Below are 26,574 nucleotides of genomic sequence, written 5' to 3'. Positions count from 1 at the left end.
GCCCAGAGTCGTGGAAGGCTCGGCGGCAAGGCCTGGCCTCAGCGCTGTAGGAGCCGCTGTCCCGCCACCTACCCCTCGGCGCCGCAGCTCATGGCCCAACCTGGGCCCGCCTCGCTCCCCGCACCGCCCGTGGCCCCCTGGCCTCCCCTCTGCTCGCAGGAGACGCGCGCGATCGTGCCGCGCACCTGCCTAGTGCAACGGCCCGCGCTGCCCTCGGAGCCCCCAGAGCTCCACGGGCCAAAGCTGCCGCTCCCTCCGAAGCTGGCAAGCAAGAGAGAGGCTCTGCACTCCGGGAACCTTCCCAGACAGGAGACGGGAGATGGACCGACTACAACGCTCGTGCAACAAAGCCTGTTGCACGGAACAGGTTAGGGAACACCGGAAAAGTGACAGCATACACTATTATGTTCCAGTCGGATTTCAAGAATCGGAACTAAACTATGTAAACAATGCTGAAAACAAAAAAATTCTTGTGCTAACTTCTGCCACTGTCATAAAAAATATCGGTAAACAAAATAACAATTATCTGCAGCCTGGAGAAGTTACACTCAGAATAAACTAAGGATCAGGTACATTCCAACATCTTAGGTACAGGCTGTGTACGTGATGAAGCAGGAAAGAGAGACATTGCGTTCTTCAGCAGACGCGACACTAGGCTCAACGTAACTGCTGAAAACATTCCCATTTAATAAGAAAACTAGACAGAGCAAGGCACCAACGCTAAGAAGGAAACAGATTGAGGGTAGAGACCGGGACATAAAACTCCAAGTAACACCACAAAATGGTGCTGCAACAAACGGTGTGCATTTTCCTATTTGGATCTGATCTAATACTGGCTTAAGAAAACTCTGGCACACAACCACATACCCACGCTAAGGGATTTCACACACAGGACTTCTCTTGGAACATATTCACTTTTAAGCACCTCACCCAGGTGCCTAGAACCCTGTCATTGCGCTAGGGAGTGAAACCCATTCCCAGAACCAGCCGTTCCAACGCCACCGAGCAAAACGCGTCAGTCCAACAGGACCCACTCGCCTGCGCGCCAGGCCGCGTCCCCAGGCGCATTCCGGTCGTTCCCCAGTAGCGGTGGACTCCATAGGAGTCCGTCAACTAAACCCGTCACTTCCTGACCGTGGGAGGCACGGGCACTGCGGGCCTCAACCAGGTTCCACACCCTTTGTCCCATTCCGGGTGGGAGAAGCTCAAACCGTCCCGGGGAGTTGACCGCTGGCTGCACGCAGCACAGCCCGCCAATACCACAGCCCCTCCGCGGATCCCGTAGGCACCCGAGTGCAGCCTGCGGTCACCTTTTTCATCCACGCCTCCCGGCAGCCTGGATCCCGGATCCCGGGCCTCCGCGGGCGCCCGCAGAACGAACCGGGCCGGGCAGCTCCGGCTGCGGCGAGGCCGCGACGCCGGGCTGGTGGTCGTGTGTTGGATGCGGTCGCCGAGCACCGTTCCCTTCGCACGTCCTTTCCGTGGACCGGAGTGCGGCTGACAGGGCTGAGGGCGCCGGTGCTGCCGCCGCTCGCCCTCCCACACCCGGGCCGCCGCGCTCTAAACAGTTCCGGCTACGGCGGCCGCCGGGGACCTGAAGTCAGCGCCGGAGCGGGGCGGGGCGGACGTCTTGCAAAAAGACGAGCACGTCCAGCTTTTCTGCGGGCGCGCCCAACCAGCTGTGTTGCCATTGGTCAGCAGCGGCTGCGTGCGCGCGCGCGCAGGGTCTACCGGGGCGGGCCTGCAACGTGGGGCGTGTTGTGACGGCAACCTCGCGCACTTACGGACCGTGCGTCCCTTCGGGTTGGCGAACCGACAGCCAATAGGCTCAACGGCCGGACTGTGATTGGCTGTGGCTGTGTTGACGGATGCATGAGAAGAAATCACCGCCTCGGCGGGGCGTCTCGAAACGCGCGCGAACTCGGGTGGGGATAAGGCACTAGGAAAACAGGTTTAGGGCCATAAACATATCATAGCATACCCCACTGACACTTGTCCCTTTTGAAGAGATAAGGAAATGATATTAAAAAATTCTATTGCTCAAGCAAGTGGCGTTTGAAAATGAGTATCCCAGTTCAGGGGAGGTCCCCGCCTCTGGTTATCCCCTTCGCTCATTTGCGTGGACCGTGCTACTGCGCCTGCTCTCCGGCGACACCCGCCGTTGGCTAACACTGGCTGAAGTGCGCACGGTCGCCCAGGGAACCCCTTTCCTAGTTGCGAGGTTCTGCCGAGTACCGGCTTGCAGCTGTCTCCCGAGACGTCAACGCGCCACACTTGGGGGCGGAGTCCAGTACTCAGAACGTCCCAGAGAAACTCTCGAGCTGCGTCCTCCCATCCTAGGAGATGCAGCAAAGCTCCGCGAGGTGCCGGCTAATGGCCTCCGTAGTGGGGTGGAAAGGATGAATCCAAGGAGAAAATAACAGAAAACTTAGCGCAGCCTGCCGTGAGTAGCAAATCGTTCTGGTCCATACATCAACAGGCAGCCCAAACTGTGAACCTGAGGCGGGCCCGAGATTCGGAGCTGCGCCCGGTGGTACCGACTGTTTTAGGCTCTTTCCGCGGCCAGCCGCCAGTCGTTTAGGGAAGCATCGGAGGCGCGGCTCTCTCCTTCAACTGCTTCTGCTTTCGTCGAGCGGTGTTGTCCTGGCAACACGGAGGTATAGGGAGTCTGACGAAGTTAGATTCCTGTTGCTGAGGTGCAGAGGGGTCTGGGGTTGGAGTACGGAGGGCCGTTTAGGATCTGGCTGGGGCCCCGAAGTGACTTGCCAGGACCCTCTTGATTTCTCTATCTATGCTGGCTTCATGAGGGTTATCCCTCCCTGCACAATGCTAGGACCTCCTGCTGATTTTTCGATTTGCCACGTGGATTCCTCTAGATGCATTTAGTGCAAAGTCGGGGGAAGATAAGAAAGTCAAAATCTGAGCTTGGTCAACCTTCGGATGGCTTACAAAGATCACATGACCGTTTTGAACTACAAGCCTTTTCAGTAATGTTTACCTGAGGCAGCCCGTGACCTTATTCTAGCCTAGAGGGTGGCCACAGGTCAGTACCCCTGAAAGTCTATTTTAGAACCCATCCTTGTGTTCCTGAAAGTGTCTCAGAGTAGTAACTTTTCTTTAAGTTTTGTTGGTGTGACTCCTTGGCATAATGGGCCTAACAGATTGTTTCTGAAAAGTTGTTTGTTTGGTGGAGGCAGTTATCCCTGAAAACAATTAATGACTATAAAAACGAGCATCAGTTGATTGGAGAAAATGAATTTTTTTCTTGTTTTATGTCCTAGACTCTTGAAGCTTGTTTTATAGAAGAAAGGGTAAGTTCTTGTTCCTGAACTAAAGCCATTAACGAATTCTCATTATTTTATTGTGAACATCTTCCTCCTGAAGTTTACTTTAATAACTTTTAGTTATGTGACTGATAATCATTTGAAAACTAGAGTGCTAGCGAAAGAGAGAATGAACGATTAAAACGTTGTATAAAAATGGAGTTATTGAAGCTGGCATCTAGCCCCATTTTTAAAAACAGAATTTTCTCCGGGTCGTGGTGGCGCACACCTTTAATCTCAGCACTAGGGAGGCAGAGGCAGGCGGATCTCTGTGAGTTCGAGGCCATCCTGGTCTACAAGAGCTAGTTCCAAAAGCTTAAAAAAAATAGAATCTTCTTTCTTTTTTTGAGGCAAGGTCTCACTATGTAGACAATACCGATTCAAATACATAGGGATCCTCCTGCCCCTTCTTCTTGAGTGCTGGGATTAAAAGCTTGTGCCATCATATTTGGCTTTTTTAATTTTTAATGTGTGTATGTGTACTCATGTGCGCCAGCAAAGGCATCAGATCCCGGAGGAACTGGAGTTACAGGCAGTTGTGAGCTGCCTGATGTGAGTGCTGGGACTTGTAGTTACGTTGTCTGGAAGAGCACTGTGCTCTCTTGACCACAGAGCCATTGTTCAAGCCCATGTCGCAGTCCAGATTCAGCTTCTCCAGGGTCACTGTAGCCTTGTGATCCTGACTTTCTAAAAGAGACATCTGCCCGCTACCACCTGGACGTCGTAGCTGGACAACATTCTTGAGATTTATGGTTTTACTAAAACTGAACAGTGTTTTTCTCCTGTTCCCCCTCTACAGGTGTTCTCTTATAAGCAGCTTGCTTTTATTTTGTTTTAAAGTTTTCTTTGAAAGTATCTGTAGAAATTGAAATCATGCTTATTGTCTCTACAATGAGAATTATTTAAAGTCCTGGTTTCAGTGCTCACTTGCTTTTATTAACTTTCTAGTTCTCTGATGGCACTGAATTTTACTTCCTTCCCAGCACACTGTGGGTCACTCCAAGTTCAATTCTTTGCATCTGATTTTCTGTTTCTCCCTAATAGAGATCTCTAGCAAACGAACTTGCTCACGTTAGTCTAAAGAACATTTTTTGGGTGCGAAGTGTCTTTGTAGGTTCGCTTCCCTTTTGTAACCTTATATGTAGTTGCTCTTGGTGTTTTTTCCCTCTCTGCAGCTTTCACCCTTGACCAGATCTATACATCATCATGGCTCTGTATTTCGACCACCGAATCAAAGCCCCAGATTCATCCAGATCTCCTTCTCACATTAGCTGGCACCCCACCCACCCATTCCTGGCAGTAGCATCTGAAAGCCCGGCTGCTGGAGGCAATGTAGACATCTACCTTGAACAAGTGAGTCATCAGAGCTACTTAGACTTCAGCAGCTTCTACCTCTTCTGCTCTTTTCTTTCCTTGAGGCACAGAAACCAGGAGTCGGGGTAACGCTGCTCTAGATTTCTCCTCAGAAGTTCTTCCTCAAGACCAAATTATTCCCACCATCTGAGCGCTCATGTATGGCAGTTCTTTTTCCCTGCCATGTAGATTCCTGAGCATGCTTAAACCTGATCCCCTGTGCTGTACATGCCTTCTTCAACTCTTTGTGTTGGCCCTTTGGATTTTTTTTAGATTTATTTATTTTATGTGTATGCCCTGTGCCCTGGAAGGTTTGCAAGCACCAAGCTGCCCTATGGGAGGCCAGCGGACAGAGGGCAGGATGGCGGCCAGCAGGGGTCAGTGTCTCAGCAGGAGGGAGGGATGCTGCTGCATGCGTTTTGCCTGTGTGTATGTACATGCACCAGTGCATGTCTTCAAGGTCAGAAGAAGGCACTGGATCCACTGGAATTGGAGTTATAGATGGTCATGAGCCATCATGTTCTTGCTAGGAACCAGGTATTTAGCAAGGTCAGTAAGTGCCCTGCACCACTGAATCATCTTTCCAGCCCCATGTTGACCCTTTCAAGCTGTACTAGTTTCCTGTGGTGGCTATAACAAATTACCCCAATCTGGGTGTCTCCAAAGAAGAGAAACTCCTTTCCTCACAGCTATAGAGGCCAAGATATAGAAGATCTGGATCTTGCTGACCAGCCAGCCTAGCTAAAGCAGTTAGCTCCAGGTTCACGTGAGAGACTCTATCTCCAAATAAGGAGAGCTGACGAGATGACTCAGTGAGTAAAGGTGCTTCCTAGCCCGATCACCTGAGTTAGTCTACAGGAACCACAAGATGGAAATAAAGAACTGCTCCCTGTCCTCTTACCTCAACACACGTCATGACACACACATGTGTATACACAGATACACACAAAATAAGTAATTTTTTTGTTCTTGTTTTTGAGACAAGGTTTCTCTGTGTATCCCTGACGATTTTGGAATTCTCCCTGTAGACCAGGCTGACCTTGAACTCATACGTGCTGGGATTAAAGACATGTGCTACCACTACTCGGCTTATAAGTAATTGTTTAAAAAGATTTTATTTTCATTTTGTGGAGTTTGTGAGCGCACGTGTGTGTCAGTACCCTTGGATGCTAGAAGATATCAGATTACTGGAGCTGGAGTTAGAGGTGATTGGGAGCATCTGACTTGGGTGCTGGGAGCTGATCAGGTCCTCTGGAAGAGCAGCATGAACTCTTACCTGCTGATCCATCTCTTCAGTCCTCAACAGCCTCTAGTCTTGACACATGCTATGCTTGTGTACATGCACATGTGCACCCAAACACACATGGAAGAGACCACCTATCATATCTTCATATTAAAAAGCTCTTCAGATCTTAAAGTAGCTGATGTGAACTGTGTGGATCAGGCAGTTCCTGATATTCCTGCCACTATCTACAATGTGAGATTTTACTTCTTGTTTCACATAGGGCGAGCCTGTGCCTGACACCCACATTGAGAAGTCCTTCCGGGTCACTTCACTGTGCTGGCACCCAACAAGGCTTATCCTGGCTGTTGGCTGGGAGACTGGAGAAGTGATAATGTTTAATAAGCAAGACAAGGAGCAGCACACAGTGCCCCTGTCACATACTACTGACATAGCCATCCTCAGTTGGAGTACCAGCGGGAGCTGCCTGGTATCTGGAGATAAGGTGAGAAGTGCACAATCTCCATCCGCACCATGCATATAGGGGTGCACCCAAAAGATGCTAAAGACCAAATTATTTGAAATGTTTGGTTTCTAGAATCAACTTGTCTCTTCAGGCATGATTACAGATTTTTTCTTCTCATTTTTTACTAGTTGAGAATGTTAGCCAGGCAGTGGTGACACATACCTTTTATCCAAGCATGCAGGAGGCAGAGGCAGGTGAATCTCTCTGAATTTGAGGCCAGCCTGATCTACAAATCAAGTTCCAGGAAAGCCAGGACTGTTACACAGAAAAACTCTGTCTCTGGAAGGGGGTGGGAGGAGAGAATGCCATACGTACATATAATGTGTTTTGATCAAGTCTACCTTACATTTTCCCCCTGCGTTTCTGTCCCTATCCCCAGTACCCTAGTTCCTCCCAATTTTATGTGTTCTGTTCTTTTTCTTTTTATAAAAATATGTATCTGAAGCATGAATTCAACTATTCATTATAAAATCCCATCATGTGCCAAAGATATGTCTATAACTCTTTAATGAACTTGTTAGGAAATTGCATTTGTGGTGATGGAGCAAATATCCCAGATACCAGCACATTTGTGGCACTCCAAAATCTTCCATGAACATTCTTAGCTACCCAGAGTCAGTGGTCTAACTTGTCTAAATCAGGTCTCCTTACCTAGGGAACATTTTGCAGTGTCAGGAGACTTAGGAAGAAGATTCCACTGGCTTCTCGTGTGCCCTATGGTAGAGGCTAATGCTGCTACCCAATGCTCTACAATGCACAGGATATTCTCTGTGACAAGAATGATGTTCCAAGGCTGAGAAACCCTGATTCGATTCACAGTTGTACAGCAGATACCTTACAATGTACACATTTAACTAAAGGTAATGTGTTGGCGTGTTTCAAAGCTTAGAAAAGCCATATAGAGTGAAAAGATTCTATAATTCATCACTTGGTTCCCCATAGCCCACCCTCCAGCACACATGGCTGCTTACAATCTCTCCACTTTCTTCAGGCACACGCTTCTCAGACCTCTAGAGAAGTTAAAAGAATAGTTCAGGTTCTCATTACTAGTAGCCCTAGGGGTCCCATCATGGTGATGCCCCACCTTAGTCAGTGTCCTATTGTGAAGAGATGCCATGAGCGAGGCAACTCTTATTAAATAAAACATTAACTGTTACATTACATTAACTCACAGTTTCAGAGAGAGTCCATGATCATCATGGTGGGAAGCAGACAAGTATGGTGTTAAACAGTAGCTGAGAGCTTTACATCCTGATCTGCAGGGCCTAGCAGTACTTCTGAAGCCTCAATCCTCACCCCCCAAACCCACTTCTTTCAACAAGGCCACACCTCCAAATCCTTCTAATACTCTTCATACAGTTCCATTCCCTGATGACTAAGCATTCGAACATATTAGCTTATGGGGGCCATTCTCATTCAAACCATCACACACCCCTAAACTTCAAGTCTTAGGTAGCATAAGAGAAAAAGAATACAGTGCAAGTATTTCAGCACAGGAGGGAAAGATATCCTGACTTGCTGGGAAGTCAGGCAACACCTGAGGCTGTAAAGGGACAGCTATAGAGGGAAAGGTACCTAATTAGTCTTATCAAATAAAACCAGGAGTCAGATATTGGGGTAAAAGCTGAAATATCAGAGAAGCAGAACAGCTAACCATGAGACTTCTTCCCTCTATGAAATCTTAGACCAAATAGGTGACATCCTGTCTCTACAAATCCTTAGACTGACTGGGGGAAGATACTTTCTCTATGAATCTTCAGACTGAATGGAGGATCCTGTCTCTACAAATCCTCAGACTGAATAGGGGGCCGAGATCTTGTCCTCACTGACCACCTTGTATTCCTGTCCCCATCTTTGTAGTGCTGGGATTAAAGGCATGACCGTCCCATGTGCTGAGATCAAAGGCATGAGCCTCCCAAATGCTGGCATTAACAGAGCCTCCACTGCCTGGTTCTGCTTCTCTTTTAGACTGGTTCAGTCTCAAGTAGCCCTAGGTGGCCTTAAACTCCTCCCAAGTGCTGGAATTAAAGGTGTGTGCCACCACCACTCCTGGTCTCTATGGTTAAATAGTGGCTAGCTCTGCCCTCTGACCTCCAGGCAAACTTTATTTGTCATAACCCAAACAAAATATCATACAACAGGTACCCTGACTTGTTGGGAAGTCAGGCTATACTTGAAGCTGTGGAGGGAAATGTACCCTAACTTGGGGGGAAGTTAGGCTATCCCTGAAACTGGGGTGTTGTGGGGGATGGTCTTCTTGCAGGGTGTAGCAATCCTACTCCTCTCCGACAGAGCTGGTACAGCTGAGCTCTGCTCTATCTTCCCCCTCTTTAAGGGGGTATCCCAGCAGAGGTATCCATTTATTCTCAGCCCTGGCTCAAGATGTTACTACTTCTGTCTCACTCTGCTAAAGGGGAAACCCTACAGAAATGTGGCAATCTCCTCTGGCTCCAGTAACAAGTTATTACTTTTTCTGCTTAGCCTCCCTAAGAGAACTTCCCAGCAAAGGTTCTGCTCCATGTGCTGGCCAAAGCAGATCTTCAACCAAAACTATTTTTTTTTTTTTTTTGGTTTTTCGAGACAGGGTTTCTCTGTAGTTTTGGAGCCTGTCCTAGAACTAGCTCTTGTAGACCAGACTGGCCTCGAATTCACTGAGATCTGCCTGCCTCTGCCTCCCGAGTGCTGGGATTAAAGGCATGTGCCACCACTGCCTGGCTAACCAAAACTTTAAAAAAAAAAAAGAGAGAGAGATTTATTTGGGAAGGAGGAGTCCAGAAGAGTGACTGCTTCTACCAAAGTGAGAAAGGACAGCCAACAACTGCACAGGCAGAGGGGCTTATATGGGCTTCTTAGGAGCAGAGTTTTTCTGCTCAGGGATTGGTTGTTTTTGTGTTCAGCTGGTCAGGGCAGATTTGGCTCTGGTGTCAAGGACAAACTGTGTTTCTTTCACTGACCTTTCATACCCTTTGGCTCTATTTCTATAACTGATTCTAGGGCCATAGTATGTTTCCTTGGCTCTGGTTTCAGGGTCAGGATGTATTTCTTAGGTTCTAGGTTCAGGGCTAAAGTATTTCTTTCACTGGCTCTGGATTTAGGGTCAGGATGCTAGATTTCAGGCTCAGGGTTTGGTTGGCTCCCTGCTCAGTGATTGTTTGGCTTCATGTTCAGTTGGTCAGGGGAAGATTTGACTCTGGTTTTGGGGCCAAACTGTTTGTTTGACTGTCTCTTTTTAGCCTTTTGGTTCTATTTTCAGGGCCAGAGTGTATTTCTTTTACTGGCTCTGGTTTCAGGGTCAGGGTGGGTTTCTTTGACTGACTCTGGATTCAGGGCTACAATGTTTCTTTCGCTGGCTCTGGTTTCAGGGTCAGGGTGGGTTTCTTTGACTGGCCTTTGTCAATTATACACTGCAGCAAGACTTGTGAAAGGTACTGGACATCAAGACAAGGTATACGATCACTAGTATGTGTGTACCTCAAGTGAAAAATGTCAGTGAGCAACTCCGGGAAATTCTGCTGGTATATTTGGGCTATAACTTCTTTGTTAATACAATAGTTTCAAATATTTCACATATTTATGTGGCCCTTAGATTTTTTTTCCTGGACTTGACACTAGAAATAATTTGTAAATTCACTGATTGTAAGACTTCTCCGCGCATAGAGCTTAGCAACACCCTTACTAAGGACTCTACGAATACCAAGGCCAGTGTCCACATGATGCCAGAGGAGCCTTAGAGTTTACCCTTCGCATAGATGTTACCAGTTGTTGACACGTGTCTACCTTTTATCTTTCTGTGTGCACTTTTTCATGCATATTTGCAAATTCCTCCCAGATAAATATATAAGCATCTAGAACCTAAACTCTCAAACCTCTCCTACATCACTGCTAAGCATCTGTCACATTCAGGAGTGAACACTATACACAGTACTGTTCCCCCATATGCAGTACATATTAAAATTTCTCTTATCTGGACTGGGAAAATAAAGGTCTTGCCATGTAAACATAAGGATCAGAATTTGGATCATCAGTTGCCTGGCAGTTGTGCTCACCTTTAATCCCAGCATTTGGGAGGCCGAGTCAGGCAGACCTCTGAGTTTAAGGTCAGCCTGGTCTACAGCCTGGTCTGTCTTCCAGGACAGCCAGAGCTAGACAGAGAGAGCCTGTCTCGGAATAAAAAAAGAAGAAGACGGAGACGGAGACAGAGAGGGAAACGGAGGAGAAGGAGAGGAAGGAGGAGAATTTGGATCATTAGAACCCATGTAAAAGCCAGGCAGGTGTATAATCTGCTATAATCCCAGGACTCAGGTTGCAGAACAAGTATTAGCTAGATTAGCTGGAATCAGCAAGCTAAATAAATTGAAAGACAACTGAGGAAGACATCCAACATCAACTTCAGGCCTCTCTACACTTAAGTAACACATACCCACATACATGTGAACATGCATATACACATAATATATACACCCGTCCCCCAAATTTTGCCATTTGTTACAGTAACATCCTTTATAGCTATCTTTTCCTAATCCAGGGTTTAGCCAAGGATCATACATTACATTTAGTTGTCATTCTCATTGGTATTTTAGCTAAGACCAATTCCCTGATCTAATATTCTCCATCCCTCCCTCACCCTTTTGTCTTTCATAATGACATTTTGAGTCCAGACTAGCTGCTTTCCAAAATGTCCCTCAGTTTAAATGTTTAACCATAACCTCATGATTACTTTCAAGTTAAACATTTGGAACAAGACTTTCTTTTTTTATTTATTATGTATACAGTAGTCTATCTGTATGTACGCCTGCAGGCCAGAAGAGGGCACCAGACCTCATTACAGATGGTTGTGAGCCACCATGTGGTTGCTGGGAATTGAACTCAGAACCTTTGGAAAAGCAGGCAATGCTCTTAACCACTGAGCCATCTCTCCAGCCCCAAGACTTTCACATTGAAGGTTTTATTACTCAGTTTCTGTCACTGTAGCAAATACTCCACATGAACAACTTGTAACAAAGAAAGGTGTATTTTCACTTGTAGTTTCAGGGATTCTAACCCATGGCTGCTTGTCCTTGTTGCCTTGGGCATGTGGTAACATTTACATCAAGGCAAGTGTGAATAGTGGAAAACATCTGTTCTCATGGCTACTGGGAAGCAAAGAGAAAAGGGGCCAACATCTAGTATCCCTTTCAAGGACATGACTTCCATTAACTTAGTTCTTTCCAATAATCCCATCTCTTAAAGGTTCTGGGACCTAGTATTAGCGTATGGTAACACCTTTGGAGAATATAACAAGGGTACAGTTCTTATTAACTTAATTTTTAAATGCAGTGTACTATGCACACTCTGTTCTTTTGCATTCTTCACTTTACTATGTATCTTGTAGATTTTTCTATTTGATAAGAAGAGATCTTCCCAGTTCTCTTGTATTAGGTTTTTCATTCTATGAAATAACTATTTAACTGTCTGATAAACATTTCAGTGGCTTCTAGTCTTTTGACAGACAGACAAAGGTTACAGAAATGGACCAGTGAAGCCACAAGGACCTAGGATTTATGCCATTGTAAGGTTTATTTTGTTTTGTTGGAGTGCTAGAGATTAAATCCAGGGTCTCGTGTATGCTAGGCAAGAGTTTTACCACTAAGACCTGCCCCTTGCCCTACCGATATTGGTTAGATAGGTATTCGTGAAAATATGTTCTATGGATTTGAAGTAGCTCATAGCATTGTGTTTCCCTACAAAAAGAATACCTTGGAATGAGAACTTTGCTTTGAAAAGTAGTATCTCTTGGGGCCTTGTAAACAGAGGCAGAGCTTTTCTTTTGTCCCGGATGCCTGGTCCCAAATAATCACACAAAAGCGTGTATCAATTACAAAATAATCGGCCTGTAGCTTAGGCTTATTACTAACTAGCTCTTACAACTTAAATTAACCCATTTCAATTAATCTATATTTTGCCACATGGCTTGTGTCTTTCCTTACTTTCTAGCATCTTGCTTCCCTGGCAGCTGGTTCATCTCTCTGATTCCATCCTTCTTCCTCTCTGAATTTTCAGTTTGATTTTCCCACCTAGCCTTATTTACCCTGCTACAGGCCAAATAAGCTTTATTATCAACCAATGAAAGCAATACATATTCACAGTGCACAGAAGGATTATCTCACATCAGGGCCTGAGGATATATATCAATTGATAGAGTACTTACCCAGCATGCATGAAACCCTGTGTTTGATCACCAGCATCATATAAACTCAGCGGGATAGCACATGATCTAAGTACTCTGAAATGGATGCAGGAGAATCAGAGTTGAAGGGCACCCTTAGTTCCATAGCAAGTTCAAGGCCAGCCTGTGACATGAGACTGTCTCAAAAAACAAACAACAAAGCAGTAATATCTTAAACTGGAAGTCTAGTTCAGTGGTAGAGTGTTTGCCTAGCATGGGCCAGTTCCTGAATTCAGTCCCCAATACTAGAAAAAGAAAGAAAGAAGAGGAGAAAAATAACAAAATAAAGAGGGTCATTGAGATGGCTCAGCAGTGTAGAAGGAACGGTGGGCTGCGTCCCGCCACCCGGCTAGCTTTACCCAAAATAATTACATGGAAACTGTATTCTTTTAAAACACTGCCTGGCCCATAGTTTCAGCCTCTTATTGGCTAATTCTCACATCTTCCTTTAACCCATATTAGTGATCTGCATAGCACCACGAGGGGTGGCTTACCAGGAGAGGTCTTAACCTGCGTCCATCTCAGAGAGGAGAAGCATGGCAACTCACTATGGCGACTCACTATGGCGACTGCCTGAAACGTCTCCCCACTGCCTGCTACCCAGCATTCTGTTCTGTCTACTCCGCCTACCTAATTTTCTGTTCTCTTAAAGGGCCAAGGCAGTTTTCTTTATTAATTAACCAATGAAAGTAACATAGACAGATAACTCTCCTCCATCACAGCAGTGGGTCAGGGCCCTTGCAGACAAGCCTGATGACCTGAGTTTGATCCCTATCATAGGCTAGAAGGAGAGAATCAACTCCCACAGTTGTCCCACACGTGCAGTGTGGCTCACTCATGCCCCCACCCCAGTAAATAAATAAATGAATGTGATAATTTAAAAAAGCACTTTCTTGAAAGTTAAATATGTAGTTTCTCAGTAGTTCTGTAAAGTCCATTTCTCTAGCTCTTGGGAATGAGCATCATTTCTAGGGATCATTTCTGTTTCTTTTTTCCTTCACATCATTTGCCCATTTTTCTTTTTTAAATTTGTTCTCTCATACAATAATCCAGACTGTAGTTTCTCCTCCCTCCATTCCTCCTAGTCCTTCTACCCCTCTTCCCCTTTCCTTTAGGTCATTTCTCCTTTTCCCTTCAGAAAAGAGCAGGCCTTCCAGGGATATCCACTGAGCACAGCATAATAAGATACAATAAGACTAAGCACAAACCGTCATATCAGGGCTAGGTGAGGCAATCCAGAAGGAGGAAAAGGGTCCCAAGGACAGCCAAAGTCAAGACATCCCCACTCCCACTGTAGTGGTTCTGCAAGAACACCAAGCCAGCAACCGTAACATATTTGCTGAGGTCCTAGCTCAGACCCATGCATGCTCTACAATTGCTGCTTCGGGTTCTGTGAGCCCCTATGAACCCTGCTTAGTTGATTCTGTGGGCCATGTTCTTGTGGTATCCTTGACTGCACTGGCTCCTACAATTCTTCCTCCCTATTTTGAGGGATTCCTTGAGCTCCGAGGGAAGGGACCCAATGGAGATCTCCAATTTGGGCTCTCTCTGCACCTAATGTTTCATTTGCCCATATTTTATTGGGTTCTTCCCCCTGCTTTTTAAAAAAACCTTTTTGTTTATTTATTTTTTATTTGTATATTCCAATCAAAGTTCCCCTCCCTCTTCTTCTAGTCCCTTCCCCACCCATTCCTCCTCCTCTGTCTCTCTTTAGAAAAGGACAGGCCTCCCTTGGATATCAGCCAACCATGGTATATCAAGTTGCAGTGAGACTAGGTACCTTCTCTTCTATTAAGGTTGGATGAGGCAATCCAGTACGTAGAAAGGGTCCCAAAAACTGGCAACAGTGTCAGAGAAAGCTCCTGCTCCCACTGTTAGGAGTCCCACAAGAAGACCAAGTTGTACAACTTTAACATATATGTAATATCTGCATAGGTAAATGCTAGAGGAAAAGACTCCTTCACAACTGGTTGAACTGACTGGGGAATGTGAGTCAAGCTTTGGCAAAGACCGTCTTTCAGTGTGAATACCTTCACCCTCATCCCAAGCACCCCCAAGGGTTGTTTCTCCTGAATCCCTTCACCCTGATACCCAAACACTCCCAGGGCTGTTTCTCCGGAATCCTTTCACCCTCATTCCCTAGCACCTCCAAGGGCAGCTTCTCTTGAACCCCTTCACCCTGACCCCCAGACACTCCCCAAGGGCTGTTTCTCCATTCTAGGCCAGTGGACAGTTCAGCCCCTGTGAAGTCTCTTTGCCGCCCTCCCTTCAGTCATCAATATCCCAGATCGCTGGATGACACCACCTTTATTGTAGACAGGAAAAGGATTTTCCAATTACATGAATGTCAAAAAAAACATATTTGAACCTCCAAGGAAGATTATGCAGTTCCAAGACAGCATGAGACATAATCACACATGACTTGAAGAGGGTGTTATAAAACTGTTCCTTGACTCTGCTCATTTATGAAGAAAGAAGAGTGTTCAGAAATTCTTTTTCTTTCTGTCTGTCTTTTCTTTTTTTTTGCTTTTTTGAGACAGGGTTTCTCTGTGTAGCCCTGGCTGTACTAGAATTCACCTATAAATCAGGCTAGCCTCAAACTCAGAGGTCTGTCTGCCTCTACCTACCTAATACTGAGATTAAAGACTGTGCCACCACTGCCTGCAGAATTTTTTTTTTTTGAGAGAGAGTTTCTCTGTAGCTTTAGAGCATGTCCCAGAACTAGCTCTTGTAGATCAAGCTGTCCTTGAACTCACAGAGATCCGCCTGCCTCAGCCTCCTAGTGCTAGAATCAAAGGCAGGCGCCTTGGACCTTCCCCAAAGCAACGTGCCTTACCATCTCTGAAGATTGGATGGGGGTGAGGTAGGAGGGTGTATGGAGGGAATGGGAGGGGAGGAGGGTGTGGGAACTTGGATTGGTATTTTTAAAAAATCTAATAAATAAAAAAACAAAAAAATATTATACAGTAAGAAAACAAAACATGAAAAGATATTAGCTTTCCTGGAGTTGAGCACTGTGAGGACTCCTGGGAATAGACGCAGGGCTGCATATGCTATTACTTATGACCATTCATATCTCTGATTTTAGTTAATTAGCTCCCAGATGACAGCCCAGACGGGTTTCTAAACATTCACACATACCCTGATTTCTGAACTGCTGATTTGGGGAAGAAGTTATTGGATGCATACGCCAGTTTTTTACAACAAGCTGCTAGCTTGGAGCATTCTAATTGACAGAAGGACTGCAGAGATGGTACTAAGTTGTTATATATGATACTTATCTCCTTACTCAAAGGCTGTATGGCACACTTAGAGTTGACAAGGTAGGACTGGGGTGTAGCTCTGTTAGAAATGCACCCATCTGTCAGAGGGTAGAGGGCCTGTTGTGATTATCAATTCAGCTTCTGCTGGCTGCCAGAGACTGGAGTGGATGCAGTGATCTTCCTGACCTCCTCTTAAGCTAGAAATGTGAGCAAAGAGTAACTTAGAGCTGCATCTGCCTCCTTTGTGGCACCTAGCTCTTGTAGACCAGGCTGACCTTGAACTCACAGAGATCTGCCTGCCTCTGCCTCCCCAGTGCTGGGATTAAAGGTGTGCACCACCACAGCCAGGCCAGGCTAGGATTAGCATTCCTAAGGAATGCCCTGTGCTCCTGCTATCTCCTCACCTCCATTAGTCCTTCTTCCTTATTTCATACAGTGTAGTTGTACACAGTATAACCACAAAGGAACACTGGCTCCATTTGTGTGGGGGACTGTACTGCTTGTTGCACACTGGAGGGCAGTCTGGTATGCTGCACTCCAATAGCTTCCTCAAAAGCTTGATTAAAGACTGGCTGTCACATGTCAGCCCTCATACTGACCTCTGCAAGAGGCACTGGCCTGTATGGTGGCATTCTAGGCTCTTCTAGAGCAACAGGATTTCTCATGGGCATTTAGTGAGATCCCTGGAGGTACTTCTTTCTAGGGACAGCCTCCTCCTCAGATGCTAGCGGCTGGTACACATAATGGTGCTGGGGTGAAGTGGCCTCGGTGTCCTTCCCAAAGTCTGGACTTAGAGAACAAAACGAAGGTCTGACTTCTTGAAATGCTGGGCTCCTGCCAGATGAATGGGACAACCTGCTGGCCCCAGATTAAGTATATTTTTCTGATTTCAGCTGTTCTCTGTTGCTTCCCTTGGTGAGCAAACACAGAGTACTTGTGCAAGAGTGGAGAAGTTGCCGGGATCAAGCCTAGTGAGGGATGTTCACTCATTCTTTATACCTTATCTTCCCCTTTTAGTTCATAATTAAATTAGTTCCAGCACAATGTTAGGTTTTCTGAGAAGGATTAAACATTTCTTTTCTTGAATATTCTGACTCAAGGGACTTAGTCAGCTCACAGCTGAGTTTCATATGCCTGAGTAACCTGTGTGGTTAGCTCTTTCTTCATTTTGTCAAGATGAGAATGACGAAGTGTAAGGATCCTGAATTATTCCACTTCACAGGAGATTGTCAAGCTACTTCATAACACAAAGGTGGAGGACTCATTAATGATATTCTGTTATGCTCATAGATTGATGCCTAGCCCAACTGTCATCAGGGAGGCTTCACCCAGCAACTGATGGAAACAGATGCAGAGACCCACAGCCAAGCATTAGGTGGACCTTGGGGAATCCTGCAGAAGAGGGGAGGAAGGATTGTGGAAGACAGTAGAATCAAGGACAGCACAAGAAAACCCACAGAACCAACTAACCTGGCCTCATAGGGGCGCCTAGAGACCGAACCAACAACTAATGAGACTGCATGGGTGACGTAGGCCCCTAGGCCCTATGTAATTTACCTACATAGGCCTTGTGTAATTGATCTGAGCCTTTGATGACTTCCAGATTGAATATACTGGTTCCACAGCGCGCGCACATGCGCGCGCGCACACACACACACACACACACACACACGTGCGCGCGAATCTGGGGCCAGAGCTAGGAAATTCTGAACAACAGTATAAACAGCACTTAGATTATAACCAAAGCAGGAAATAAATATATAAGAGTTCATACTGATATAAATGTCTGCTTATTGCTAAACAAATAATAGGAAAAAGACAAATCTTTTATGTTGTAGAATACCAAATAATTTATATAGGTACTTCATCCTTAACTCCCACCCCTTAAACCAGAAATGCATACTCCTCCTTCTTTCTCAGAAATATAGCATAGAAAGGGAGGAGAAAGAGTCACTTTACAGTGGGCAAGAACGACCTCTACAAGGTGTCATGGTCAACATCACAGTGATCACTTGTGTTCACAGTAGGGACCTTCCAATAGGGAACAGCTTCTCTGGTCCTCCCCCAACAAACCTGTAACCCCCATCCAGCTATGGGGAAAACGTCAGGTAAATCCCAGGAGAGCAGTGCCCTGCCCTGTACCTGAGCAGTACCGGGGAAATCATGGCCCACAGGAGCCTAAGAAGACATGACTGCTCATATCATGTGGAATCCTAGGCAGGCTCCTGGGACAGGAAAGGGATCGTAAGGGAAACTAAAGAATTCTGAAGAAAGTAGTGTGGACTTAGTTGGTGGTGATATAAATATTAGCTCATTAATTCCAAACAAGTGCTTTTCCCCCTGGGAGTGCTAGAGACTGAATTCAAGATTTGTGTGTACTAAGGAAGCACTCTACTGTCGAGCTATATCCCAAGCCTTAGCTCATTTACTCTAAGAAATTTACCTTTTAGAATAGAGTAGGGGAAACTGGAGTCATGTCTAGGAACTCTGTGCTGTCTTTGTAATCTTCCTGTAAATCAAAATGTATTCTAAATTAGCAGTGTATTCTAAGCACATGGCAGATGCTCTCTAGGAGTGAGGAAGAGGAGGGGCACAGAGAGGACTTGTTCCATGGAGCTCCTGGAGTACAGTAATGTTAAACAAGGAACTGCTGGTGTTGTGCTGCTCCATTTAGTGTTAGCCTCCATCCACCCAGTGATTCTGTGAGGATGTGCTCCTTACACATGTTGTTGGCTTCTTGCAGCTTGGAGTCCTGCTCTTGTGGAGACTGGACCAGCGGGGCCGAGTGCAGGGGACACCGCTCCTGAAACATGAATACGGGAAACCACTCACGCATTGCATCTTCCGGCAGCCCCCTCCAGGAGAGTAAGTATAAAGCCCATGCTGTCTGCTTCTCTCTCCCCTTATCCTGGGCGTGGGGTACATAGCTCCTGACCCAGCCCCAAGGGATCCTAGAAATCTTGACTGCTGTATCCTTTACTCTCAGGGATCTGGTTCAGTTGGCAAAGGCAGCAGTAAGTGGTGATGAGAAAGCCCTGGACATGTTTAACTGGAGAAAAAGCAGCTTTGGAAGTTTCCTGAAGACGGGGTCTCAAGAGGGGCTGTCTTTTTTTGTCACTCTGATGGATGGTAAGCAACTTGGGACGTAATTGTGGGAACCAAAGAGAATTTAGGCTATCCGTCTACATAATCATCAAGTACTTGCTGTATACCAGATGTGTTTTGGGTTCTTGAGAATGAAGCACAATCAGGACAGTGAGAGTCTGTCCTTGAGGCCTGCAGCTAGCCCTCACAGAGACTACTATTCAGAACCATTTATTGATTATATTTTCACCTATTTGGTGGTATTGTTTGGTTTTATTTTTGCCTAGCCTGATCTCTTGGAACCCTTCTGCCTCCACTTCCTGAGTACTGAGATTATAGCTATATGCCACCATGCTGACTGTCTGTTGATTTTCATATCACTTGTTCTTGCTATAAACAGTAGACACTTCCATACCCGTGCTGAAACAAATGCATCCTGAAGCAGATGAGAGAGTGACAGTGAGGTTGGTACCTGGCAGAGGCCCAGGAAATGAGAGCCACAGGAGGTGCCTGGGGTTGAGAAGCGAGGCTGCTGATATTGGAAGAGGTCATGGGGTTTATCATTTCTGAGTAGGAGAAGTCTTTCATTTTAGAAGATAAAGAGATAGAGCCAGTGTGGAGGGACATAAGGAAGTCCCAGAGGGAATATCCAAGTGGGTACATCACCATGGGGCAGGGAGAAGGGTGTAGGAGAGAGCTGAGGTGGAAGGAGTGCCAGTAGCCTGGAAGAGGATGGAGGACACAGATCTAGATCTCTGCCTGTCCCCCAAGATGTGTGTGTTGTGCCAGGTTACAAGATTGTCTGTGCGCTTTAATTCCCCTCTGTGGGAGATGGGGAATATATTAGTGTCTACTGCTTTATTGTCTAATGGCCCTGCTCCATAATCTCTATTGTTAAAATTTACTTAGATGACTTTGAACTTTCCATTTAATGAGAACTCAAGTTATCCATGGAGAATAAGATGAGACTGAGGACAAGAAGGTCCTCTGTGGAGACTCTTGAAGAACCTCAGAAATGAGGCAGAGAATCCCAGGAACTCACCCATCACTCAGACCCCTAAGAACAAAGGAGGCAGACCAGATGGTGCTGGCCAGTGTTGAAGTGGTTGTTAAGGGCAGGGCAGGAAGAGGAGGAGTCTAGGTGGGGAGAAGGGACTGCTATGGTACTGACTTCTGAAGTTTAGATGTTAAGGAGCTGGGGAAGACAAAAGAGGGAAGGTGAGACGGAGCCAGGCAGGATGGCAAATGATACACCAAATGACATAAGTCCTGCGGGCAGAGAGAGGAGTCATCATTTAGGCTCTCAATATAGGGAAGGCAAAAATACCCCTAGAGAAGGCTGGAGAGATTGCTCAGTGGTTAAGAGCACTGACTCCTCTTCCAGAGGTTCTGAGTTCAATTCCTAGAAACCACATGGCAGCTTACAACCTTCTCTAATAGGTGAGATCCAATGCCCTCTTCTTGTATATAAATGCAGACAAAATGCCCATATATATAAAATATGTAAACAAATCTTTAGGGCTAGAGAGATGACTCAGTGGTTAAGAACCCTGGCTGCTCTTCCAGAGGACCCAGGTTCAACTCCCAGAACCCACATGGTGGCTCACAACCAGGAGAATCTGACAGCATCTGTGGACACTGCATGCATGTGGCACACATACATATACACAGGCAAAACAGCCTTACACATAAAATAAAAGTTAACAAATAAAAACAATGAAAAAATACACTTAAAGATTGTGAACATGGATGGTGGAGCAGTGCGAGACTACAGAATCAGATGGGCTGGATGCTAATCAGTATCATCCAGGAGAGTAGTGGAGAAGGAATCCACAGAGACAGCTACCCTGGTCAGTAATGCAGGGATCGTATCAGAGACGGTATCCTGAGAAACATTGTGGCAGATGTCTTATTGTCAGGGCATACTTACGTAGATAGAGACTATTGCTCATGGGTACCATTGAAAAGACAGATGAGCCAGGAGCCACTTCTTTCCCCAGGGACAGTGCACTATGTGGATGAAAAAGGCAAGACTGCCCAGGTGGCATCCACAGATAGCGCCATCCAGATGCTGTTCTACATTGAGAAGAGAGAATCTCTGGTGGTGGTTACACAGAACCTCCTCCTGTCTCTGTATGTGGTGACTCCTGACGGCGAGGCAGAAGAAGTGATGAAGGTAGGTGAAGGACCAAGGTGCTGGGCATTGTGCTGAAGACCTGGGATTCTTGCCTGTTGGATTGTCTTTTCTGCCTTGGTTAGCAAGGCTGAAGAGCTGTCACTTGCTTGAAGGAGCAACTAGCCTAGCTGTTGAGTGTCACTTCTTACTAAGATTTTCCAGTATCTCTGACCAGGCGTGGGTAAGTAAGATCAGGGCTACCTAGGCTTGCTCCCAGTCCGTGTGCTTCTCCGTTAGGGAATTCACCTTCAGCATCTCACTGGACTTCCACACAGAGTTGGGTAAAACTTTCCAGCTGTATGAGTGTCCTAAGGAGGCTCACTTATTGTCCCAGAGCTGGGGTGACATTGCCTGGTGTCTGTTATGGTGGCAGTTCTGCTCCATATTCTTTCCCATCTCCTGTTCGCCACCGTAGGTGTCTACTTTGTTTTATGCAGTGAGCAAATGTTAGTTACCTTGGCTGAACTGTAATCTTTTTAAGATACCAGGATGTCCATCAAAGACAGCTGTCTTATTAGCCCTGAAGCCCTCTTCATGTTTGTCCACTAGAAAAACGTCCAGTGCCACATGCTCCTACATAAAGGTCACTTGTATACCCTGTACAGTTCTTAAGAGCACCGCTGCTCGCTGCCCCTCTTAGTCTTTTGCTCCCCTTTTATTTCTTTTTCTTTTTTTAAAGTATGTGTAGGTTTTTGCCTGCTTGTATGTCTCTCTACCACATACATGCTTGGTGCCCACGGAGGCCAGAAGAGGGAGTTGGATCCCATGAAACTGCAGTTGTGAGCCACCATGTAGGTCCTGGGAGTTGAAAACGAGTCATCTGGAAGAGCAGCCAGTGCCCTTAAAATGTTGGGCTATCTCTCCATCTCTTCAGCCCTCTTTTGTTTCTTTTATCAGTTTTTCTTTTTGGGGGAGGGTTGCTTGTTTGTTTGTTTTTTGTTTTTTTCAAGATAGGGTTTCTCTGTGTAGCCCTGGCTGTCCTAGAACTCACTCTGTAGAGCAGGCTGGCCTCAAACTCACAAAGAGGGCTGGGATTAAGGGCGCGCACCACCACTCTCTGTTTTGTTTGCTTATTTTTATTTTTTATCTTTTTTTTGAGATAAGGTCTCAGGTGTCTGGTGGCCTGGAACTTGCTAAATAGTCAAGACTGACCTTGAACTCCTGATGCTCCTGCCTTAGGCTATTCTGGGATTATAGATGTGAACTAGAATGCCCAGCTGGTCTCGATTATGAGAATCCATGAACCATAGAGAATGCCGAACTTTCCCTAGGGATACTCCTCTAGGTTGGAGAGTTCTTTGTATCCTGTAACACAGTTGTGAATGGTCCTTGAATTGCATGAACTAAGTGTCTTAGCTTGAGTCAACTTGACAAATAGCCACTTACTATATAGTTTAACAGTAAACATTAAACTCACAGTTCTGGAAGCAGAAAGTTCAAATAGGTCAGTTTAGTTCTTGCTGGGGGGTTGATTTCTGGATTACATAGAGTGGCCTGCCTGTGTCCTTACACGGAGTCTGGAGAGGAGGAAAAAGAACACATGAGCTTGAGGGAAAGAGAGAGCAAGCGCTCTCTGCTGTATCTGTTCTCAGACGCCATCATCCTCCCTTAATTGCCTTCCGAAGGCCCTATCTGCACATGTAGTCACACAGGTAGTTGGTGTTTCAGCCTATGAATGGGACAGGGAAGAGATAACATAGCTCATAGCATCTTGCTTCAAGTACCTGTCTAGCTCCATACTGGTTGCTGGACTCTGGGAAAGTTTGTTTTCTGCACAAAATGTGGATAGGAGGCCTTCCTAAAGTGTAGTCATGACAGAGCAAGAGTGTTTAGTATTCACTCTAGAAATGCCCACCATGTGCTAGGTGAGACATCTCTTCATGCGTAAGTTGCTGTTTGTTTCAGCCCATACACCCTTTTTTAAATCTTTGTGGAATTTTTATTTTATTTTATGTGTATGGGTGTCTTGCTTGCACACATGTCTGTGTACCATGAGTGTGCCTAGTGCCCCCCAAGGCCAGAAGAGGTTATTGGATCCCTTGGGACTAGAGTTACAGACAGTTGTGAACTGCATGTGGGTGCTGGGAATCAAACCCTGGTCTTCTGGAAGAGCAGTCAGTGCTCTTAAACTGAGTCATCTCTCCAGCCTAACTCCTTAAAAATAAGGCCCACTCTCTGTTCCCACTGTTTGCCCTGGGTTACGACCCCTTGGTGGATCTCAGTGATGTCAGGCTAACACAGTTTCACCAGGCATTTCAGCAAAAGCCTTGTGCTTCTTTCGTGTATGCAGGTAAAGCTGAGTGGGAAAACAGGCCACCGGGCAGACATCACTTTAATAGAGGGCAGCCTTCTTGTCACGGCCGTTGGAGAACCGGTGCTCAGGTGAGAGCCGGACTTCCTATGCCAGCCCTGGACGACGCACAGTGTGGTGGATTTCACATATGACACAGGTCTATGACACTAAACAGTGGCGGCCCCAGGAGTCCCCACCCACCCTAACCATCCTTCCTGCTTTCCCCCATGCCTTCAGGAAGCGTGGCTATGTCACATCTGTCTTGGAATCACTTTGCCTGGTTTGTTTTTTATATAGGGTCTTGTGCTGCTGTTTTTTTGTGCCGGTATCCAGCTCCTGGGCTCAAGCAATGCTCCTGCCTTGGCCTCTCAAGTAACAAGGACTGCAGGAGTACCCTGCCGAGCCTAGTTCTGCATAGTTTATTAAAACTGGCATAAATAGAAATAGGCATTTTGGTATCTTTTTGACCACTCAGTTCAGCATAATGTTCACAGTTACTGTGTGTAGCCAGAACTCCCATGTTCTCGTCTTCCTGTAGCACCACATGTGAACTGCCCGTTAGTAGCCACCCTTCCCGGTGTAAACATATCGCATCACGATTGTTTCGTGTTGGGAGTCTGTAGAGCACAGCTCGATTTTCTTCCCAGGCTTTACACAACCGTCAGGTCAGAGGTGGGCACTAATATAACCCTTCACAAGTCCTTCCTCTTTCCATTACAGATTCTGGGACTTAGAGCGAGGGGAGAATTACATACTGAGTCCACAGGAGAAGTTTGGCTTTGAAAAAGGAGAGAATATAAACTGTGTTTGTTTCTGTAAGGCCAAAGGTGAGATTTCTTCCTTCCTTCCTTCCTTCCTTCCTTCCTTCCTTCCTTTTTTTTTTTTTTTATGGTTTTTGAAGCAGTTTCTCTGTGTAACTAGGCTGGCCTGGAACTCATAGAGATCTGCCTTCCTCTGCCTCCTGAGTATTGGAATTGAAGGTGTGCGCCACCACCACATGGCTCAAAGGTGAGATTTCTTGACCTGACATGGAAAGAATAGAAACAGCTTCAAGCATTGTGTCAAGACCAAAGAAGTTATAGTGAGATTTAGAGCCTATTCAGAAATAGATGCTTGGTACGGTGGCACAGACTTTTAATCCCAGCACTCAGAAGGCAGAGGCAGGTGGATCTCTGTGAGTTCCAGGCCTGGTCTATATTATGAGTTCAGTGCCAGCCAAGGCTACATAGTGAGGTACTGTTTTTATTTTATGTATAGGGTTTTGTTTTTGTTTTGTTTTTGAGACAAGGTTTCTTTTTTTTTCTTTTGTTTTTTTGAGACAGCATTTCTCTATGGCTTTGGAACCTGTCCTGGAACTAGCTCTTATAGACCAGGCTGGCCTTGAACTCACAGAGATCCACTTGCCTCTGCCTCTGCTGGGATTAAAGGTGTGTGCCACCACCACCCAGCTGGTACTGTTTTTTTTTTTAAAAAAAGAAAGATAAGTAAGTTGTTATTATTAGTCAAAGATGAACAAGTGACAATAAAGCCTTCTTATTTTACGTAATGGTTGAAAGGTTTCGCCGAAAGAGTCTCACTGAAGATATACATCAATGCCTGTACCTTTGATGGTATGGGTAGTATTTGTGGACTAAGGAAAGTATACAAATGCCTGAGTGTGCAATGCCAAGGACAGAAAGTTAGCAGGTGAATCAGAGGGTCACTGAGCCCCCACTGAGCACCAGTGGAGCGCTGGGGAAGCAGCCCATTAATGCAGATTGGAAACAGAAGACAGCATCCACCAGCACCTTTAAAATCTTTCTCCACAAGTAACATGTGCTTTGCTTTTACCTCTAGGTCTCCTGGCAGCTGGGACCAATAAAGGGCGAGTAGCATTGTGGAAAAAAATGCCAAGGTACCCATGCAGCAGGGCGGTGGAGGGCAAGGACATGTGGACCCTTCAAACTCCGACTGAGCTGGAAGGGAACATCACACAAATACAGGTACAGTCCAGCTCTGTAGCACATTTGCTGTTCTCGTCGTCGCTGTGCCAGGCAGAACATAATTAACTTGGAGCCCTTTTTAAAAAATCAGTTATTCAATTTAGCATCAGAAAAATAATACTGACAAAACCTTATATAGATATGTAACCCCAGTACTTAGGAACCTGAGGCATGAGGCCGGCCTGTGTTATATAGGGGTGCTAGTGCACGCCTTTAAACTCAACACTCAGGAAGCAGAGGCAGAGGCAGGTGGGTCTCTGGGGGTTCAAGACAGCTGGGACTGTGAAGAGAGCCCTCCTGTCTTTGAAAACCTCGTCTCCTGGAGAAGGACTGGATTGAGGCAGGGAGGGGATGGGAGAAGAGGAGAGAGGGGAACCTTTGATCAGGATGAAAATTAAATAAATTAATATATTTAATAAAACAAAGAAACTAAATAAATAAATAGAAGCATATAAAATCCAGTCTTTCTTACTTTGTTCCCGGATGTCCTGCTTCTCCCGTGTCACAGCAGGTGTCGTTGCTCCTCTTTCTGGCTGGCCTCCCCTTTCCATAGGTAGACCATGGTTTTCTGCTGATGCGTTTGGGTTGCTTCTACTCTGGAGCGGTTATGAGTGAGGCTCTATTAACATGAGTGCAGATTTCTGGATAAATATCAGTTTCATTTCTTTCTTTCTCTATTTCTCGCTTGCTCGTTTGCTCTCTGTTTGTTTGTTTGTTTGTTTTTCAAGACAGGGTTTCTCTGTAGCTTTGGAGCCTGTCCTGGAGCTAGCTCTTGTAGACCAGGCTGGCCTCAAACTCACAGAGATCCACCTGCCTCTGCCTCCTGAGTCCTGGGATTAAAGGCATGCGCCACCACCTCCCGGCTTCAGCTTCAGCTTCATTTCTTGGGAGCATTTTGTTTTTAATTTGTCTCTTATTGACACCATCTGATGAGACAGAATCATCATAGTATTGCAGTAGGGTGCTTATAATAAGTACCATATTTATTGCATCCTCTTTGAAGTCTTTGCTGAGTCCAACATTATCTGGATTTGTTCACAGCTACTTCTGATACCTTCCTGGCCATACACTTTCTGATATGATTCTGATCTTCTACATGGATCTTAATTATTTGTGAGAACTGATCATTTCAGATTGAAACTAGGAA

The 26,574-nt window shown here is 45.9% G+C and overlaps 2 protein-coding genes across 5 annotated transcripts in view; one reads left to right on the top strand and one right to left on the bottom strand.

Annotated features, from left to right (window-relative positions):
* The window catches only part of Cramp1 (cramped chromatin regulator homolog 1), a 61,648-nt gene extending 60,059 nt beyond the window's left edge, over window positions 1-1,589 (bottom strand). For 2 of the 3 annotated variants that reach the window (XM_038324683.1, XM_038324685.1), the window contains exon 1: window positions 73-156. In XM_038324683.1, the coding sequence (XP_038180611.1) occupies window positions 73-92 (20 nt within the window). In that variant the 5' untranslated portion in view covers window positions 93-156. Of the gene's footprint in view, window positions 1-72; window positions 157-1,310 lie in introns of those variants that run through there. The other variant, XM_038324684.1, reaches the window with a different exon arrangement.
* A 572-nt stretch (window positions 1,590-2,161) lies between these two features.
* The window catches only part of Ift140 (intraflagellar transport 140), a 93,806-nt gene continuing 69,393 nt past the window's right edge, over window positions 2,162-26,574 (top strand). Inside the window, exons 1-10 of one of the 2 annotated variants that reach the window (XM_038324714.1) lie at window positions 2,162-2,657; window positions 3,282-3,311; window positions 4,499-4,676; window positions 6,182-6,403; window positions 18,636-18,757; window positions 18,879-19,021; window positions 20,977-21,152; window positions 23,443-23,534; window positions 24,166-24,272; window positions 25,282-25,427. In XM_038324714.1, coding sequence (XP_038180642.1) covers window positions 4,530-4,676; window positions 6,182-6,403; window positions 18,636-18,757; window positions 18,879-19,021; window positions 20,977-21,152; window positions 23,443-23,534; window positions 24,166-24,272; window positions 25,282-25,427 — 1,155 coding nt within the window. In that variant the 5' untranslated portion in view covers window positions 2,162-2,657; window positions 3,282-3,311; window positions 4,499-4,529. Of the gene's footprint in view, window positions 2,658-2,716; window positions 3,044-3,281; window positions 3,312-4,498; window positions 4,677-6,181; window positions 6,404-18,635; window positions 18,758-18,878; window positions 19,022-20,976; window positions 21,153-23,442; window positions 23,535-24,165; window positions 24,273-25,281; window positions 25,428-26,574 lie in introns of those variants that run through there. The other variant, XM_038324716.1, reaches the window with a different exon arrangement.

Source organism: Arvicola amphibius, chromosome 4, assembly GCF_903992535.2.
Source record: "Arvicola amphibius chromosome 4, mArvAmp1.2, whole genome shotgun sequence".
Classification (NCBI taxonomy): Eukaryota; Metazoa; Chordata; class Mammalia; order Rodentia; family Cricetidae; genus Arvicola; species Arvicola amphibius.
The sequence above is the reverse complement of the archived record's forward strand: the minus strand, read 5'-3'. Positions and strand labels throughout refer to the sequence as shown.